The sequence below is a fragment of the Acipenser ruthenus genome, chromosome 3, assembly GCF_902713425.1.
Source record: "Acipenser ruthenus chromosome 3, fAciRut3.2 maternal haplotype, whole genome shotgun sequence".
Classification (NCBI taxonomy): domain Eukaryota; kingdom Metazoa; phylum Chordata; class Actinopteri; order Acipenseriformes; family Acipenseridae; genus Acipenser; species Acipenser ruthenus.
In genome coordinates, this window is record NC_081191.1 from 8,252,693 (window position 1) to 8,271,296 (window position 18,604).

The 18,604-nt window shown below is 34.6% G+C and overlaps 1 protein-coding gene across 5 annotated transcripts in view; it reads right to left on the reverse strand.

Annotated features, from left to right (window-relative positions):
• Positions 1-704: 704 nt before the first annotated feature.
• The window catches only part of LOC117394690 (histone deacetylase 9-like), a 213,959-nt gene continuing 196,059 nt past the window's right edge, over positions 705-18,604 (reverse strand). For all 5 annotated transcript variants that reach the window (XM_059011775.1, XM_059011754.1, XM_033993142.3 and 2 more), the window contains 4 exons: positions 16,886-17,019; positions 12,717-12,801; positions 8,481-8,634; positions 705-2,345 (listed from right to left, as the gene is read on the reverse strand). In XM_059011775.1, the coding sequence (XP_058867758.1) occupies positions 2,306-2,345; positions 8,481-8,634; positions 12,717-12,801; positions 16,886-17,019 (413 nt within the window). In that variant the 3' untranslated portion in view covers positions 705-2,305. The remainder of the gene's footprint in view (positions 2,346-8,480; positions 8,635-12,716; positions 12,802-16,885; positions 17,020-18,604) is intronic.

An 18,604-nucleotide genomic window follows, 5' to 3' on the forward strand; every position in this document is an offset into this window, starting at 1 on the left:
TTTCAGTAAAAAAAAAAAAAAAAAAAATCCACGAAAGTAAAATTAAGTGATACTTTATATCATCCTTATTATCTTATTATGTGTGTTCTGTATGATTTTCTATCATTCTTTCTGCTTAGATCATCATCATGCTTGTCAAGTATTCCAGCAAAAATGACTTCTCACAAGACTCTCCAAGGTTGATTCTGGGGGAGTGAGGTGGGTAAGCATATTTCAGCTCCCAATGCTTCATCTATCGGCTTCCTTGTGTGGCAAAACACTATTATTATTCCCTACCTTTTTGCTCCACAATCAGCCTTGTGGATTTAATTATAAAGTTTATAAATTGAAGCTGGGATACCTTAATGCAGATCAAAGATTATGACCAACTAATTTTCTCTCAATGTGAAAATGTGGTTTATAGAACAGTATTATTTAATTTGTATTCATATCTTCAAAGAGTAACTTTTATTGAAGGACAGACTTTCACCTTGTTTTTTCAGTTTCCGTGTGTGTGTGTGTGTGTTAATTTTAAGGCCATTTAGTATTGAACGTGCAAACCAAAATAAAGATTTTTTTTTTCTTCTGTACACAGAGAATTAGAAATACAACATTTTAATGAAACTACAGTAACGGCAAATCTTATTCATTCATTCAATTCAGTGGCAAAGTACTGCACCATATGATTTTGTTTCCAATGCTGTGAGAAAATCAATTTATTGATGTCTTTCACAGTCCATCGTGGCGCTCACTATGAATAAAGCACTGTTAAATAGAGTTCTACCTTCTTTATAATTATTCATGCATCCTTTTGAATAAAATCAACGAACACAATGATTTACCTCTGTGTACATAATCTCCAGTATCTGCACTCACACATCACCCTGTTATATATTATCTAAAACACAACTTCTTTATAAACATCAAAAGACCGACCTCATTGTATGCCCAGATGCTGAAAAAATATAGCCTGACTAGATGACAAAAGAGAAATATATAATTCCATTTGAATGAAATCTTTTCATCTTTGAGTTGCAGGTTTAAGTTCCCTTTAACTCAAACCACATTGTTTGATCATTCATATCATCATAACCTTTGGGTAAAGCTTGTTCTAATTAAGGTTTCCTTCGAATTTCTTTAAACGAGCCACAGTGCTGCTCGCTCATGGATTTAAGTTATACTCGAAAACCTTTTAGTTATACAAAATAAAATACAAATAATTTTACAGTGCGATTAAAGTGCCACTAAATATAGTTTCTAATGTTCTGATTGCACACAGACATTGGATATATGATCATTTTTTAATCATATTCTTATTAGTTTCATTGTTCCGAAGACCTTTATCATCAACATTCTTTTCTTCCTTAAGGCAATGTGCTTATGCTACATATCAACTTTTATTTAATAAAATAAAATATATATTGACTAAAGCCTTCTTTTCAATTCTTATTTTTGTTTTACTACTTTTCCAGTGTCCTGGTTATATCTTTTGAGAAAAACAGCAACCAAAAATCCTTTTAAAAAAACGTGGATTCTGAATATTATATAAAAAGCTTGGATAATAAATAAAAACAAAATGCTTTCCTCTTTTTAAATCCAACATTCATAAGCATTTATAAAAAATAGTAATTTATTTGCAACAGACAGTGCTGTTGTCTAATTGTTAAGGTCCAGTGGAATAACCCAAATGGGCTGTAATAGTATTTATAAACTGTATGTGGTTAAGGTGGTTAACATATTACCTGAACTGGAAGCAATGCTGGCACATCCAAGTTTAGTAAACTACTAACCTTTACAGTTTCAATACATTTTATAATGTACACAGATTATAACTTCACCCACACAAGTTTACTTATATAGGCCACTGACTGTAACAATCTACAACTCCTTTATCAAAAGCCAACTGGAACAAAACCACCACCCTGTTTACAGTAGGCACTGTATGCCAGGAGAAATCGGCTCATTTGAAATTACTACTATTATTATTATTATTATTTATTTCTTAGCAGTCATCGTTACCCAGGGCGACTTACAGTTGTATAAATTGTAGTGTATAAAGCACTAGTCCTAAAGTGTTGGTGTTGTTCCATGTGAAAGGGCATTTTCTTAATTCAAACAGACTCAATGTACAGGCCATGTCATCTTTAAATTACGAAATCCTAAGTCCTTTAATATGTGACCGAGGAACAAGTGAAAGGAGCCCTGCACCCCATGTTTACATTGCATCTCATGTGCGCCACCCAAGCAGCAGACAAGACATGTCTGAGGGTGCCTTCAGGGGATACACAATGATGTCACATACAGGAAACAGCTTGGACTTGGCACTTCACAATGCTGGCTCTTCTTCCATTGGCTCGACAGCGATTCTGTAAAAATAAACAGGCAATCAGAACACAGCACAAGCGTACACAATGGCATTGTAGAGTTTCATGCATAATCAAAGTTGATTTTTCACTTCTGTGCGATGTTTATTTGTGTTATCCAGTTAGCCATAAATAGAGGCTCTTTCACAGGAAGTATAAACAACATGTCAAGAGGAAAAACAGTTTAGGTCCAAAGCAATGGTTTCAAATGTTCCTGTTTACATTATAACATGTTTGAATAGCTGTATATTTAAGTAAAAATTATGTTTATAGCAATCATGCACCACCTTATCCAATCCCTAATCTCTAACACATATGGCTATTGTTGGTACCAGTATGCATTTTAAATCTATTTTTATATTGCATGGATATGAAAATGTAATAATGCATTTGAAAACTAAAAAAGTGAATTTACTCTCAATTACAGTCCAACCATTTTATTGGTTAGAATGATGACTGGTAAAGATATTTGCACACTATTTGTTTACACTATTTTTTTTTTATTTTTTTTTTGTAGTTCTGCCCCTAGGTACATCTGCAGCAGAATTCATTATTAAAAAAAAAAAACACAGAATTGATAACACACAAGCGATCTTACCCTTAGAAAAGTTTTACTACAGTATTTTTACACATTATTTTCAATTTTACTATTCTTTTACCATGGTTATAGTATGCATTTACAATAGTTTACCCTGGTTTTCTATGTTTATTAACAGACTTTGCAATACCTCACTATTCTTTACAAAGATCACCTATGTTTTATCATGCTTTCACTATTCCTTATTGCTCTTTGCTATGCTTTTACCATGGTAAACTTTAATGACGACATCCAGTATGATGTGGGATTTTATAATATGAGAAATGTTGTGCATTCAAGAAAGAAAGAAAGGTTAGATAAAGTGATAAAATAACCATGTTACAAAGCAGTTGTTAGGTGCTCAATTCTTATCTCTCTCCTCTTCTTTCTAATTATATATATATATATATATATATATATATATATATATATATATATATATATTTTTATTTTATTTTTTTTTGATTGAAAGAGCCAACTTCCCAATGCTTCGATATGTTTAACATACCTTTGGCAAGGGAAAGTGTGTTTGAAAAACCGCAGAGGTATTTACAAGCTTTTGAGGTCATGCTAATTACACTCATGTGTTTCTATTATAGTCTATTAATGTGTTTGGGATGTAATTTACTACATAGTTAATGATGTAACAATCTACTATTCCTTTCTATGTCAACCTTCAGGCATCCTGGTATTGAGTCTACTTGTACATTCATTTTCCTTTATTCTGTGTTGTATATTATCTCATTTTATTTCTTCTAAATCTATACATTTTAGGTAATTAATGTTATGTTCATTTCTTGCAAAATGTTGAACTGTTGGTTCATTTACTTTATTTTTTATGGGTTTTTTTTTTTGTTTTAATAAATATAACTTTAGCACAGGAAATGCAAGCGTACCAGTCATTTTTTTTGTAAACACAGCCATTGTTACAATACTGTTTAAATATGAAAATAAAAACAATCTGTACTGTACATGCACAACACATGGTAATAATTACAAATGTATGCATTGCCATGTGATATTATGTCAGAACATTTCAATACTTTGTATCATATATTCTTGCAAACTAAATGCACTCACTGTAAAATGTATTGTTGGACAGTTTATAGATTATACAAGTTGCCATTTTATGCTGATATTTGGATGTTAAAAGTCAATACAAGAGAAATAATTTATGCTTTGCTGGAGAATAATCACTTAAAATCTCCTACACTTATCTTGGATGGATCATTTTAGTGCTGTAACCTTAAAGGGACTTTTGCCAAATTATTTCCTTTAAACAAATTTCCCATTGCCAAACCGTTTTACAATAAGTTTTTTTTTTTTTTTTTTCATTTAACTCAACTGTTGGTGATAACTGAGTGATGAGATGATGAAAGGCACCTGAACAAAAAAAAAATGGTATACATTTTGTCGTATGTACTAAGAGAAAATATGTTAATGAAAAATCTTCTTAGCGAGATCTCTAGCATACATTGCGGGAGTTGTGCGACATTGTTCAAATAAATAGCGGGAGTTGAGTTGTGGTTTACTGCAGCAGAGGGTGCCCGAAGGATAACGTCTATACATTCAAGGGTGCAAGACTCATAATAACATTGTTTTTGTTAAATGTATACGTCATCTGTACAGTGCACTCTGTTCCGTCTTCATTTTACCTATTTTAATGCTGTTATATATATATAAAAAAATGAAACTCTGTTTAATACCATCAGATTCTATAGTGGGGCCCCAACCTTCACCCCTAAAGTTTTTCATACAGTAGCCCCTCGCTAACCGTTTGTCCGATCCGAGGTGTCGGGTTTAAAAACAATACAATAAAATCGCACACACGAGTTTACAGTTCTCGATGTATTTTAAATATAAATAATTGCGCTGAAATAACACTAATGTGTTTTGGGTAGGCTACACATTACATTATGTAAAAATATAAATCTGTACAGCAGGCCTATACAGTAGGCTACAGTAGTAAAATCAAATGAATACCCAGCGCACTTTCTTTATTTATTTTTTTTACTTTAGCCCAGGGGTTCCCAAACTGTGGTCCGCGGGCCAAAGATGGCCGCGACACAGACCAGGATGGGCCGTGGGAGCAATGGCATTCTGTGTATTTTTTTCTATTAATAGTGAAAAGCAGGCGCCGTCGGCAACTGTAACTGTAGAAAAACAAACTGTAACAAGTGAGTATTGGCGGACTGCCAATCAAGCAGAAATTCACAAATCAGAGCTAACAGATTGGCTACCTGTAGGCGGGATGTAAAGCGAGAGCTCTGACACTAGGGCAGTGTTAAGGTCATGTGATCGCTCTGCTGGCAGATGTAAACAGCGTGTTCAGTATTTTATAAAATTACAATATGTCGAATCCGCTGCCAAACATTTTGCAAAGTAAGAACAAAAAAGGCAGCTACAGTTTTCATACTAACTTTTGTACTTGATAACATTCATTTAAAAATTCATGTGATGCCTATAATGAATACGTTTTTGTGACTAATTACCTATTAACATTTAAAATATTGGAGTACTTTGATGTATATTTCAATATTAACTAAATCAAGTTGTTAATCAAACTCATAAATCTTGTTACATACCGGTAATTGATTTATTAAAATGTTTGGATATACTGCGCTCCGATTTTTTTATTATTATTATTATTATTGGGGGGGGGGGGGGGGGGGGGGTTGTTGCAAGTCACCTGAATGTGATTTTGCAAGTTGTATTTGGTTTTACACAGTAGTGGCGAAAAAAGTAACTCGTGCAAGGCTCTCGTTTCCTTCTCTATTGTACGCATTCGTCTTTTTTGTGCATGACAGTTCAGCGTGAGCAGTAAACGTTTTAGTTACACAGTGTTCAGAAATTAAGTTATGTTTCTGTGCACGCTGTACTGGTTTTACTCAAAGTGATTCTTGTTCAGGTATTTATGAATGGGAATAATAAGAGACATGCACTTCTTTCTTGTTTGATGACCAAGAAAAATAACTGCATTTCTAAAATGGTCAATTATACAAAGGTGCCTAATTTAAAGGTTTGATAAAAACGTCTGTTTAGTTTTTGCAATTTATTTTATTTACTAAAATTAAAGTGTTTCAATGTTTTTATTTTCACTCAGTGCATATTCTGTGTGATTTCCATCTTTCACAATATTTATTCAAATGAGTAGAGGACCGTTTAGATTAGGTTTATTTATAATGTTACAGGTTTAAACATATAAAATGTTTTTAATTTGACATTTTCTCAAGGAGTGCTAATAGTTGGCTGCAGTGCCTAATGCAGCTGAACAGGTGGGCCTCGGGTAAAAAAAGTTTGGGAACCCCTGCTTTATCCTACTGGTAAAACAAAATAAATCATGCTGCTGCATTGTACACATTGGTGTACAATGTGAATAAAAGATTCTTTTAAATTGAAACTAAATGATTTTACGTTTTTTTATTTTAAATATTATTATTTTTAACTTGGCCAACTTAGTAGCCTAGACAATTAACACACAATGGATCATGGCCCTATACAGATGCTCAGAATAAGCTGGAGGGGTTAGTGGCACATGTGTGCAGTCTATTGCTCCCAACATGCTGGGAACACCAGAAATGTCATAGAAATTTGTTTTCAAGTCTTGACTTTAGTGAAGATTAGGTACTTGGGTGTTCGTCTCAAAAATGCATTGAGCACAACTGGCAACACACGAGAAAAAGCAGACTGGGAAATGCCAGCAACAACTGTCTGCAGCTTTAGTGCATCTTATTATAATATTTGTGAACTCTCATTTGCACTCTCTCCGCCCCCTTTTGCGAATTTATGCAGGAACGCCCATAATGACATATTCATCTAAGGTTGAACCGCCACGAAAAACTGCTCCTGCAAAGCATTCCCTAAAAAGTCACTAACAGCGTTGCGCTTGTTTAGTACATTTCACCCTCGACTCTGACTCGTTTACAACTGGTTTGCGACTATTGAGACACCGGCAACACGTTAGTACATCTACCCCTAAGAGTACATCTATAATAAGCAATCCTTGTTTACAAATATAAAAATAGCTTCTTTATGTTTTTTTCCTCTCTTTCTCTATAAGCTGAATGCAACTCCTGTACTGGTATTTTAGTTTGTTGCATCACAGATATGAAATCGTTGCCAACTATTACTGCTGCTTTGTGGAATTCAGATTTTTTCTTGATGTTCTTTCAGTTGTGTAATTGCTGAACCCCAGATTAGACTTGCGTATAACCTGCCAAGTTTCTCTGCATTTTTTACTGTTTTTCTACCAAAATGCACGCAATATTTACAGTAGGCTCAATCCAATTCTGCAAAAACATTTTTTTTCTTTTGTTTATATATATATATATATATATATATATATATATATATTAAACAGTGTACAGCATTTTACAGCTTTTTCCTCCTCTAACATCTTGTCCCATGATGGGTAACGGAACACTGCTGCAGTGGTTTCAGAATCACCCTGTTGACTTTTTTTTGGGGGGGGGGGGGGGGGGGGGCAACATTCTTTCCCTGCACTACTCTCACTGAAAAATAAATACATAAATGAATTAATACATAAACACATTGCCATGAGATTTACAGTCTGTATTTTTTTAAAATAATGATACAATATTTTACAGATAATCTCATATAAGCATTTCATTTCTATCATAAACATATTTGTCAATCTTCATTTTGAATAGTTTCACAAATCGATGGATTGCACATATCCAATAAATAACTAATACCGCTTCTGTCTTTTTAATACAGCATTTAAATCTAAAAAAAATATATGTATGTAAATATGGTAAATAGCAAACAACACTAACATCGAAAGAAAAAAAAAAAAATCATTGTAATTTTTTGCCAGGGAAAGTTTGTCTTGAAATGCTTCTAAATAGTAAACTTTTTTTTTTTAAACATCTCAACACGTACACGCTTGACCACGAAGTGTTATAAATTACACGATTTTCTCTAATCTGCTAATAGCTACTATGTATTTTTTTGTAACTTTACTAGATGCTGCATTTGTCTGGTTCACGTATTAAGTAAGCAGTATCACTATTTGCTAATTTACAAAAAAATGTAAATAATACCTTAAGTTTAAAATATCAGTCTGCCTTGCCACAGGCTCTCAGCCATTTTTGGGTTTCTTTGAAACCAATAGAAGATCGGCTTCTTCCACAGCTAGCCAATCAGAAGTGATAGAGGTGGGACGTAAACACTTTTTAAAATGGTTGTGCTTTGGTGCTAGACTTCTGGAATTCCATTTTCAGAAACTTGCCTGGCTCTCTAGAAATATACCTGGAGTGTCTTTCTAACAACAGAACGAACACAGGAAAAATAAATAAAGAAAAACTGCTTGTCCAATGGGCAAAGTATAACAGCAAAACTTGTTGTCCCTCACACAAAATGTTTTGTCCCGGGCATCGGGCGATAGGAATTGCACACCCCTGTATATATGTATATATACACATAAAGACAAATAAAGATTGTTGGTTTATAGATCCACTACGGTCATTTAAGGGGGGGGGGGGGGTAGTGTTGAACGCTGGGTCTTTATAGAGCATTCCCTCCTTCACCCCCTCAATTACCTGATTTCCTCCACTGTATTCAGTCGGTCTGCATCCACGGTCAGTGAAGCCATTGCTGTAACTGTATCAGTTTCCTCTTTCTCATGTTGCTGGGCAGCAGCAAGAGAGCAGTTCACGGTTGAAGTGTACTTGTGAACTGATCTCCAATACTTGCCTAAAATGGTAATAATATTATCGATTTATGTTAACATTTGGATTAATTACTGATATGTACAGATTATTGCTCAGTGATTTTAAAATATGAACACTATGTATCATACAACATGGTTTAGCATTGCACTGCTTTGAATGCTGTCTTACCAGCTTTGGTGCCTTCTCAAAAAAAAAAAATTATTGGGAGTATTTAACTGCTGGTTATTGTGTTTCAAAATCCATGCCAAAGAATAAAGCCAGAAAGGTTTTAGGGAACTCTAGACATGACATCATGCTATCTTTGACCAGCACACACCCAATTAATTTTGATCACAATGTATATAAAACACAGCAAACAACAGAATATCACCCTGTGAAAAACTAGATGTTTTCTATCTTTATTAAGAGAATGCACACACTCAGCCATGACACAATTAAAAAAAGATGGGCAAGATGGGAAGTAAATGTATATTAGTGTAGCCAGTGTTTCATTAAAGCGATTAAAGCTAAACATGCCACAAAATGTAATGTTATCTATATAACTAAGCTATACTAAACTAAATAAAATGTACAATGTATTGGCCCATATTAATAAAACGTATCGTCTCCTTTATCGTGCCACTAATAGTGTTTAACATGACAGAATTTAAATCGGGTGCTGCATAAACGCCATTTACCATCAAAAACCATCACTGATCGTGACGACAGAATAATGTGCCCTTAGAGACCAATTTTCTTATTAACATAGTATTCGTCTGATTCATAAATCTGTATTGCCCATTAATTGACCCTTAACGACATCATAATTAACACATGCCTCAGACCAGGCAGAACTACGCTGCTACGACAGTTTGCAAGAAATAGGCTTAGGGAGTCTCCTCATTGGAATAAAAATAGCATGTCACAAACTGATAAACGGTAATTACCATTATTTAAAATTAACAATAAATACAAAATAGTAATATTTTTGGCAGCTCTTTAGTTTGTTTAAACAATGTTCAGTTCAATACACTCGGAGCACATTGCATTTGTAAAATGCAGTTATTTTTCAGTATAATAAGTAAAATAAATTAACAATAGAAATCATCTTTGTTGATACCACCCAAGACATGCAGTGGTAAAACAGTCAAGAAAAATGGGCTGTGAGTGATTGGCAAAAACAAACAAACAAAAATACTGCTCAGAGTTATCTATGGAGCGCCATTTGTGCCCAAACTATCCAGCCATTAATTTGTCAATTAATTTGCCAATTCGTTTGTCCAGCAATTCGTCCATTAATTTGTCAACTCATACAGTGATTCATAAACTTATTTGTTAATTCATCTAATAATTAATTAATTAACGTGTCTATTCATTAATACGAAAGGCTAACAGACAAACTTCCAAATGTCAATCTCGCGCTGTGCCGAAAACACTGCAACCTTTCTAGCCAATGGGAGCACACACTAATATTTTAACCAATGAGAATCCAGCCTCACTCAAAACTGCTTCAGCCAATAATATTGCCGTTTATTAGAAAGGGCATTTCAAAAGATATTCTATTTAACAAGATACTCGACTCTGCTGATTTTCCGTCTCACTGCGTGCAAAGCATTGTGGTATATACAGAGAGCTCGGCAAAAAAATTTCTATGGAGAGTCAATGGAGGCGTAATGTTGCTGGTTTATGCTGGTTTTCGCCATGTTAAAATAGATTTCACATTTGCCCAAGGTCTTTTGAAGAAAACAGCAACATTAGCAAATGATGACAATACATAATTATTATGAAAAATGATTTTTTCTGATTACTGTCCTGTTCCGCGGCGCATGTGCAGTAAATACAGTTACTGCTGATCGTACATGTCATCTATTGACAGCTTTCGGAAGCGGGTAACTGGAAATGTAAAAGCTATATCATAGCAGATATATTTTATTACTATTTTTGTGTATGTTAATTATTTGTGAAATCATTTTATAACAAATATACGGATGAACATTACTTTTTTTTGACCTACTTTGTCCAAGCAGCTACCGGTAGTTTGTTTACTGTACTACATTGCTGTGTCTTGATAATATTTTATGTTGTAATGTTATGTATTTCTAAAGTAACCGGTGTTACCGGACTGTTAAATGATTTAATGAATACGCTTCTTTAGAGCGATGTTTCTGCGCATGTGCCACCGAACAGGACAGAGCAGGAAAATAGCATTTTTCATAATAATTACGTATTGTCATAATTTGCTAATGTTGCCGTTTTCTTCAAAAGGCCTTGGGCAAATGTGAAATCTACTTCAAAAGTTTGATGCATTTTTTTAACATGGCAAAAACCAGCAACCTTTCTTTTGCCTCCATTGACTCTCCATAGAATTTTTTTCCCAAGCTCTCTGTATATACCACAATGCTTTGCGCACAGTGAGACGCAAGTCTCCATTGCAAATCAGCATAGTCGAGTATCTTGTTAAATAGAATATCTTTTGAAATGCCCTTTCTAATAAACGGCAATATTATTGGCTGAAGCAGTTTTGAGTGAGGCTGGATTTTCATTGGTTAAAATATTAGCGTGTGCTCCCATTGGCTAGAAAGGTTGCAGTGTTTTTGGCGCAGTGCGAGATTGACAGTTGGAAGTTTGTCTGTTTGTTGGGAAGTTTGCAGGGAAGTTCATCTGGTTGTTTGGAAATTTGCAGGTCAAGCGCCGAGCAAACGCTTCACACTAAAGTCCGTACAGCCTTTTGTATTAATGAATTGACAAATTAAGAATGAATTATTAGATGAATTAACAAATACGTTTATGAATTACTGTATGAATTGACAAATTTATGGACGAATTGCTGGACAATTGGACCAATTCACGAATTGACAAACAAATTGACAAATTAATGGCTGGGTAGTTTTGGCACAAATGGTGCTCCATAGTTATCGCTGTGATCTTAGTATAGCCCCATACCTTTAAAGCCTATTGCACTTAAAATACACATCTCTTATGATAAGAATTTAAAAAGTTATATTGACACCTTTTAAAATTAGATCTCTAGCCATACAAGGCTCTAATTAAGGGCACATCGATTTGGAAGTGCTGTGATTGGCTACTGCACAAATCAGTACGAACAAGACAAAAAATTTACAATTTTAGATAACCCAATCTGTTGCTCATCAGTTAAAGTCACATAAATTTGCCGAATTGTGAAAAAATATATATTAAAAATAACTTTAAGGGCCAAACTCAGTACATCATACCCCGTTCAGATTGGCATTTTTGTTTTTTGAGCTAAAATCATTTGCGCATCATATAACCAAAGAAATTACAAAATGACATTGCAAAAGTCTACCGGAAGCCATAACAGTAGTACAGGATTTCATGTTAGATTTCGTAATGTCAATGTTTTAAAATGTTTGCCAGGTTTTTATTAAGTATATGGAAAATGACAAAGCGGTATGTAATTCAATATGTTAACGTGACATTATTCAGCAGGTTTCATTCGATTTTATGAAGCAAAATGTGTTAATTCTATAGGGTGATGCAAAACATTTGGCCATAGCTGTATATGCCTAATGTGCAGATTTATATTTTTACATAGGCTAATGTAATGTGTACAGAGAATACACTAATGTTATGCCAGCATGATGATTTATACATTTAAAATAAAGCGAGCACTCTAAATGTGTGTGTGTGTGTGTGTGTGTGTGCAATTTATTTGTACATTATTTGTACTTTTTTAAACCTGACGTCTTCATATTTCGGACAACCTTTCTCCAGACATGTCCTGTAGCTATAACGGGACGGTGTAAGCAGGCGGTGTATGCCACTGACATCTTAAGTAGGGGACACGGCTCATTTGTATACCTCTGACAATTGGTTAGATACAATCTCTCGGTAACAATCTGTGACGGTAAATCACATCTAAAACCATTACTGGCCAGTAAAATAACCAGGCATAGTTTTATAAATCTTGTGTTAAATATTGCCCAGTAAATGTTTTTAATGGCCGGAAATTACCTGCATATTTTATGAATAGGCCCATTATTTTCTTTTTTTACATGATTATATATACCTATTTCAGTATTGCACAAGCATCCTTATCATAGTATTTATAATTACTTAAAAAAAAGAGTATTTTTTACAACTCACTTTGAATTGTGATGGTCTTTTCGATGGAGGTCACTGCATTTGCATTTGGTTTTGCATGTAGAACGTTCTCTGGAAGAGCTTCCAGCTGAAACAAAACATTTTGTAACCATGAAATGAGGATTTTTAAACCTACTAAGCCTTTCTCTAAGTTCTCTACATACAATTATGAAACACTTTATAGCATGGTGCGTAATACAGGAATTAAGGAAATTAATAACTGAGATGAACATTGACAAAAAGCGTGTTAGAACATTGCTAATTTCTTTAGACAACTGTAGCACAATTAATGAATCAGACCCACAATGTTCATTGTATTGTACTTTCTCCACATACTTCAAAACTGTATTTTTAGGAGGTAACTGCACTGTCATTTTAAATAAAAAAAACAGGTGGTACATGATTTATATCCTTGGTAAACATGGCAAACTTAAGTACGTATTTATTGAATGTGAAACCAACTGGAATGGATAAGCAAAAACTAGTCAAAATAAACCTGTAAAAACCTAACCGCATGTCTTTAATCCCACTCTCTGATATGAGGTGGGGGGGGGGGGGGTTAATTAAAAGTTTAATTAACTTGAAAACCATCTAGTTAGAGATGTGTCATGTGGCCACAAAGTGACATTTATTTGAAACAAATAGTGTATGTGTTGTACCTTCTTAGGGGGTCCTTGTGTTTTATTTTCAGTTAATCTTTTAATCTTTTAGCACCTCAGGAGGGTTGCTATCATAGAGGTCCCTACTAATTAGTGGCTTTGCACCCTATTTAATACATGCCTTAATATAGAATTAGACAAAATATATTTTTTTCCTGTCTGTATAACGCCGGTATACATATGGATAGCAGTTGCAGTGAACTAATCAACAACACACCAGCTCGAAAACAGTGTCAGCCCGCTGTGCAATGCCAGCCATCAGTGTTTTTCAGAGCTGACAGGGAATTTAATTTAAGAAGTGTTCTCCAAGAAAAAAAGATAGCGAAAAAGTAAAAACTTGGTTTGACTTCAAGAAAAACAATGTCCATGTGCCACATATTACAAAAATGAAAAGAACGTATAATAAATGAAAAAAAAGTAAATACATAAACCACTAACATGTTTTCTGTAGTCTTATGGAGAAGCTGTATTTCTATAGACACAATCTTCAGTTACATTTCTTAACCCTTCTATAGAACTACAAGTGTCTGACTTCAGAAACAACAATGTCTAACTACTTATAATACATCTTAGGAACTGGGTTATTGCTTTATTGACGGATAGTGGCCAAGAAAAACAAAGGAAATGAAATAGTATTTGAAAAGAAAACTGCAAATGTTTATGAATTCTAATCCTCAACACATTTATAAATACATCTGACAAACTGCAGAGTACTCCAACAAAGGCCCTAGCTGACCTTCCTAATTTGAGTTCAGTCGAATGTGTAGTGTATGGCAGCCAAAAAAAATCTTGCCAAGTTTTAGACCAAAGCTTTACCACCTACTATTATTTGTAAAGCTGAAGTACTAGATAATTAGTGATAATTAGCCTATTAATCATGCAATAAAACAGTGCTTTGATGGGGAACACATCTGTAATCATAACTGTTGAATTAAGAGATTGTTTATACAGGCAGTTTTGTTGTATCTTATAGCAAACCCGAACAGGCATCTGAGCAATCACACCCCCATCTTGAAAAGCCTGATTTACAAATATTTCTTTGGGCTTCATTGAAAAAAATGATGATTGTGCCATTTAGATTATTAAACTATTTCACTTTGATTCCTCCTAGTTCATTTATCAAGCTCATTCTTTCAAAACCAATCCAACGTAAAAAGACAGAAACACTTCACTCCACTAACAAGAACAATAAGGTTTATTTGGGGTGTATAAAAAGTTCAAAATTAAAACTGGATTTGGAGAGAGAGAGAGAGAGAGAGAGAGAGAGAGAGAGAGAGAGAGAGAGAGAGAGAGAGAGAGAGAGAGAGAGAGAATCTGATACTCAAAGCATCAGCAGGTCAAGGAGGTAAATTATCCTCTATGTGTACTTTTACATTTCCACAACACTATTTACATTTCCACAACAATATTTTTTTTTCATTTTCCACAATTAATAGTCTCCCAAATGTGTCACTAAATCTACAGCTTCTGCTTGGTGGCCCCTCATGATTTACTGTACTGTGGATTCATGTTTCAAAAGTGCTATAGAGCTCAGTCTGTCAGTCATGTGTATTGTAACAGTTGGCCTTGTAAGAACTCAGTCAGCGCAGGTCCATCTGTCAATAAATGCTCAAAACACGATTGTACAGGAGTTTTTATGTATCTATGCATAACAAATAAAGCAACAGATGGCTGTAAAATGACTTAGAAGAGTACAGATACACCTGAATGCAGTCGATTTTAAAATAATACAATAAACAGTTATAATATGTGAGGTAGCTTGTTTTGTTTTTAATTACAATAGTTAGCTGTTCATTTTTGCGTCTTATTTTTTGCAATTTCACCATCTGTTTATTCTTTTTCTTTGGTCAGCTGATACTCCAGGGAGGCAGCCATGTCCATCTGTTTGCATACTTTGACTGATACGATGAGATGTACTAGGCAGTGTGTTTTTGTTGAGTGGAACATACGTATCACTGGTATATGCATGGTTAAGCAGGTGGTTATCACTGCCACATGCTCTGCTGCTTTGGTTTAATTGTTGTGAACGATTTCACTCACACACCGTTCGTTTGCCCCTTTAAAAACGTCGACCCAACACGCAGGCATGAGGTTTAGCGCTCTTTCAGGCATTTTTAATAATAATACAAAATAAACAAACAGAAAACAAACACCTAGCTCCTTTCAGGAGCACTGACTAAACACTGAAACACCCTGTCTAGCCCGGGACAGCTAAGCTGTTTGCCCGATACAAAAACCAGCAGGGCACACACCTTCCTGCTTCCTTCTACTCAGCAGTCCCGACTAAGAGATCTGTGGGGTTTTTATACCCCACAGAATTACCAAAATACAGGCAGCTGGTCCATATTTACAATTACGATCAACTGCCAGAAAAATTAATATATTTTTTAAACACACGTTTTCATGTGTGTTTTGCAGGGAAGATTTTAACTCCCTCCCTGCCCTGTTACATTGTATAATAATAATTGGATAAAAATACAATATATCGATGCCACACAATGGAAAGGACCATGCTGAAGACACAGGCTTTCACTTCGAGACATTAGTTCAAATCAAGCCAATGGACTAGATAGATAGATAGATAGATAGATAGATAGATAGATAGATAGATATAGCTGTTTGGTGGGTGTAAGGCAGGTAAACTGAGATCTGCTTCAATACTTATTATTATGTAAATCAATTAAAAGTTTGAAGAGATTAAAGTTGGCATAACCAATGCCAAGTCATTTATGGTATTAATTTCCCGACATTTAGTTAATGAAGTCTTGACAGAATCATTAACCCTTCCATTCCATTTACACTATAAATATGGAACAATAACTATTAGAAGCAGGTTTTTTAAACCAAACGCTGGAAGGTTAGGCGTTTGGCATCTGGAAGTGTCAACAAAAGAGCCGTTAGTAATAAATCATGAAAAACCTTCAAATCAAACGAGTGCCTTGAGACTCCTCATACATTCAACCCTAACCCGAGATCAAAGACGGACTTTTCAATCCATAAACACGTTTGTGTATTGAGAGTTTGAATGCATTAATAGAGATATAGATATATTGTACATGGCTTGAGACTCCTCATACATTCAACCCTAACCCGAGATCAAAGACTGACTTTTCAATCCATAAACACGTTTGTGTATTGAGAGTTTGAATGCAATAATAGAGATATAGATATAGATATATTGTACATAGCTTGAGACTTCTCATACATTCAACCCTAACCCGAGATCAAAGATGGACTTTTCAATCCACAAACACGTTTGTGTATTGAGAGTTTGAATGCAATAATAGATATAGATATAGACAGATATACTGTATATAGCTTATCTCATAAATGATTCTGCGTTTGTCTTCTGTCGCTTTATATATCACTTCAAGATTTTTCCGTTTATGAAGGAGCAATATAAATGTAATTATTATTATAAGTGTATTGTTAAGAGCCAAACGAAACCCACTGCTGTGCAATATGGCCCAGGACCAAAGCCTGACATCAGCACACTGACTCATCATATTTTACCTCATTTCCTAGAAGGGCGTTCACACAGGCTTCTGACGCATCACAGATTGCGTTAAGATTATGTCCACCTTCCAAGGCGAGGACCACTCGTCCGTTTGCCAGCTTCATCAACTGCCTGGTGAGGTGACCAAAACCTAAATCACAGACAAACATATAAAATCAAGGTCATTGTTTTATAATTTTAATTCAACTTCTTTTAGTGTCTCTTTCTTTACAGTGTTTATGTCATCCATAACATTCTGTCATCTACAACATCCTGGAGTTTTGTACAGTTTATTAAATGTATATTCTTGATAAATGTAAACGGTCCTAAAAAACAAAATGATAATAATAAAACACCTCGTAGTTACATTCACATCTAAATTTTGAAATATTAAAAGCTTGGAAAGTACAACATAACTAAAGTAAATGTTGCCTAGAAGAACGAAACCGCTAAAATTGGGAGGGGATTTTGCAAATGAGGTCTATTAAATATTCTGTCTAATTTATTAAAGCTGCAGGTAATTGCGGGCCTCGTATTTGCTTGATTATTTTAAGAACTCTGAAAAGCAGGCGTTAATTTGCCGCAGTCAGACAGTAGGCTATATAAAAGGCAAGGTGATGTGGGAGACTTCTCTGCAGCAAGAAGGAGACATCATTTTCAAGGACAAAGAAACATTTAATAACATTTTGCAAAGAGCATATTTTTTAACCCTTGTGATCGTCAGTTTGTAAATTGCAGTTTATAATACCGTATTGTTTTGCAAACTCAGGTGAGGGGTATTTAAATTGTTTGATTGCGGAATCGCCTGCTTCACCTAATTAGTCTTATAAAATAGGTCGTTATTTAAAATAGGTCGTTATTTTGACGTTGAGTGCGGCCGTACTGAACTCGCACATTACATAGCTTTTTGCGGTCGTTTTTTCCCCTTTATAAAATTTGGGCCTTAGTTATCTATTTGTGGTCTGGTGTACTTTATTAAGTGAGGTTCTCCTTTCTGAAAAAAATGTGCTGATGATAAAGTGGAGTAAAGAGCCCTGAGAATTTACTGCAGCCCTCTGTGTTGTATTAGTGTTGAGATTCCTACAAAAAACAAAAAGTAACACAAAATGGAAGATGGCTGGCTATGGTGGCAATACTTTACGATGATTAGAAAATGGGCTGAATAACAACATAACAGCCTTAAATGTTTAGCTGCAAATATAGAGTTTACAGCAACATTGGGCCAGACCCTCAAAGCTTTTTAGTCTGTAATCGTTATTAGCACAACATTTTTTAAACCATTATCTAGCCTTATGTTTAAATCCTGGTTGTTGGTTGGACAACTTTTAAAAGAGGCAACTGATATATTTTATGATGATTTTTAAATCCAGTTGAGAGTCACTTTACGACTAAATTGAGTACACTGAATACATTTAAGTGTGACCAAAAACAGATTGAAGCCCTGGTCTCCAGATGTATAAGGCGAGATTGAAGAACCCGTTGCTACTGGCTCATTTTAAAAATAAACCTGAATTTTATAGACATGGGTTATCTGACCTCTAAAAAAAATAAAATAAAAAAAAGAACTTGCTCAGTACTATGCAACTTCCCTAACACAGCTGGCTGCAAGTTGTGTAGGTCATTATAGTTGATAAAGAAATTCCAGTGACCTCATACTGTAGTTAGCTGATGATAGCCATCAGAGACCTGTTACCTTCTGTATTAAGCAGGAATATGTTTTTTATATACCTCCTTTA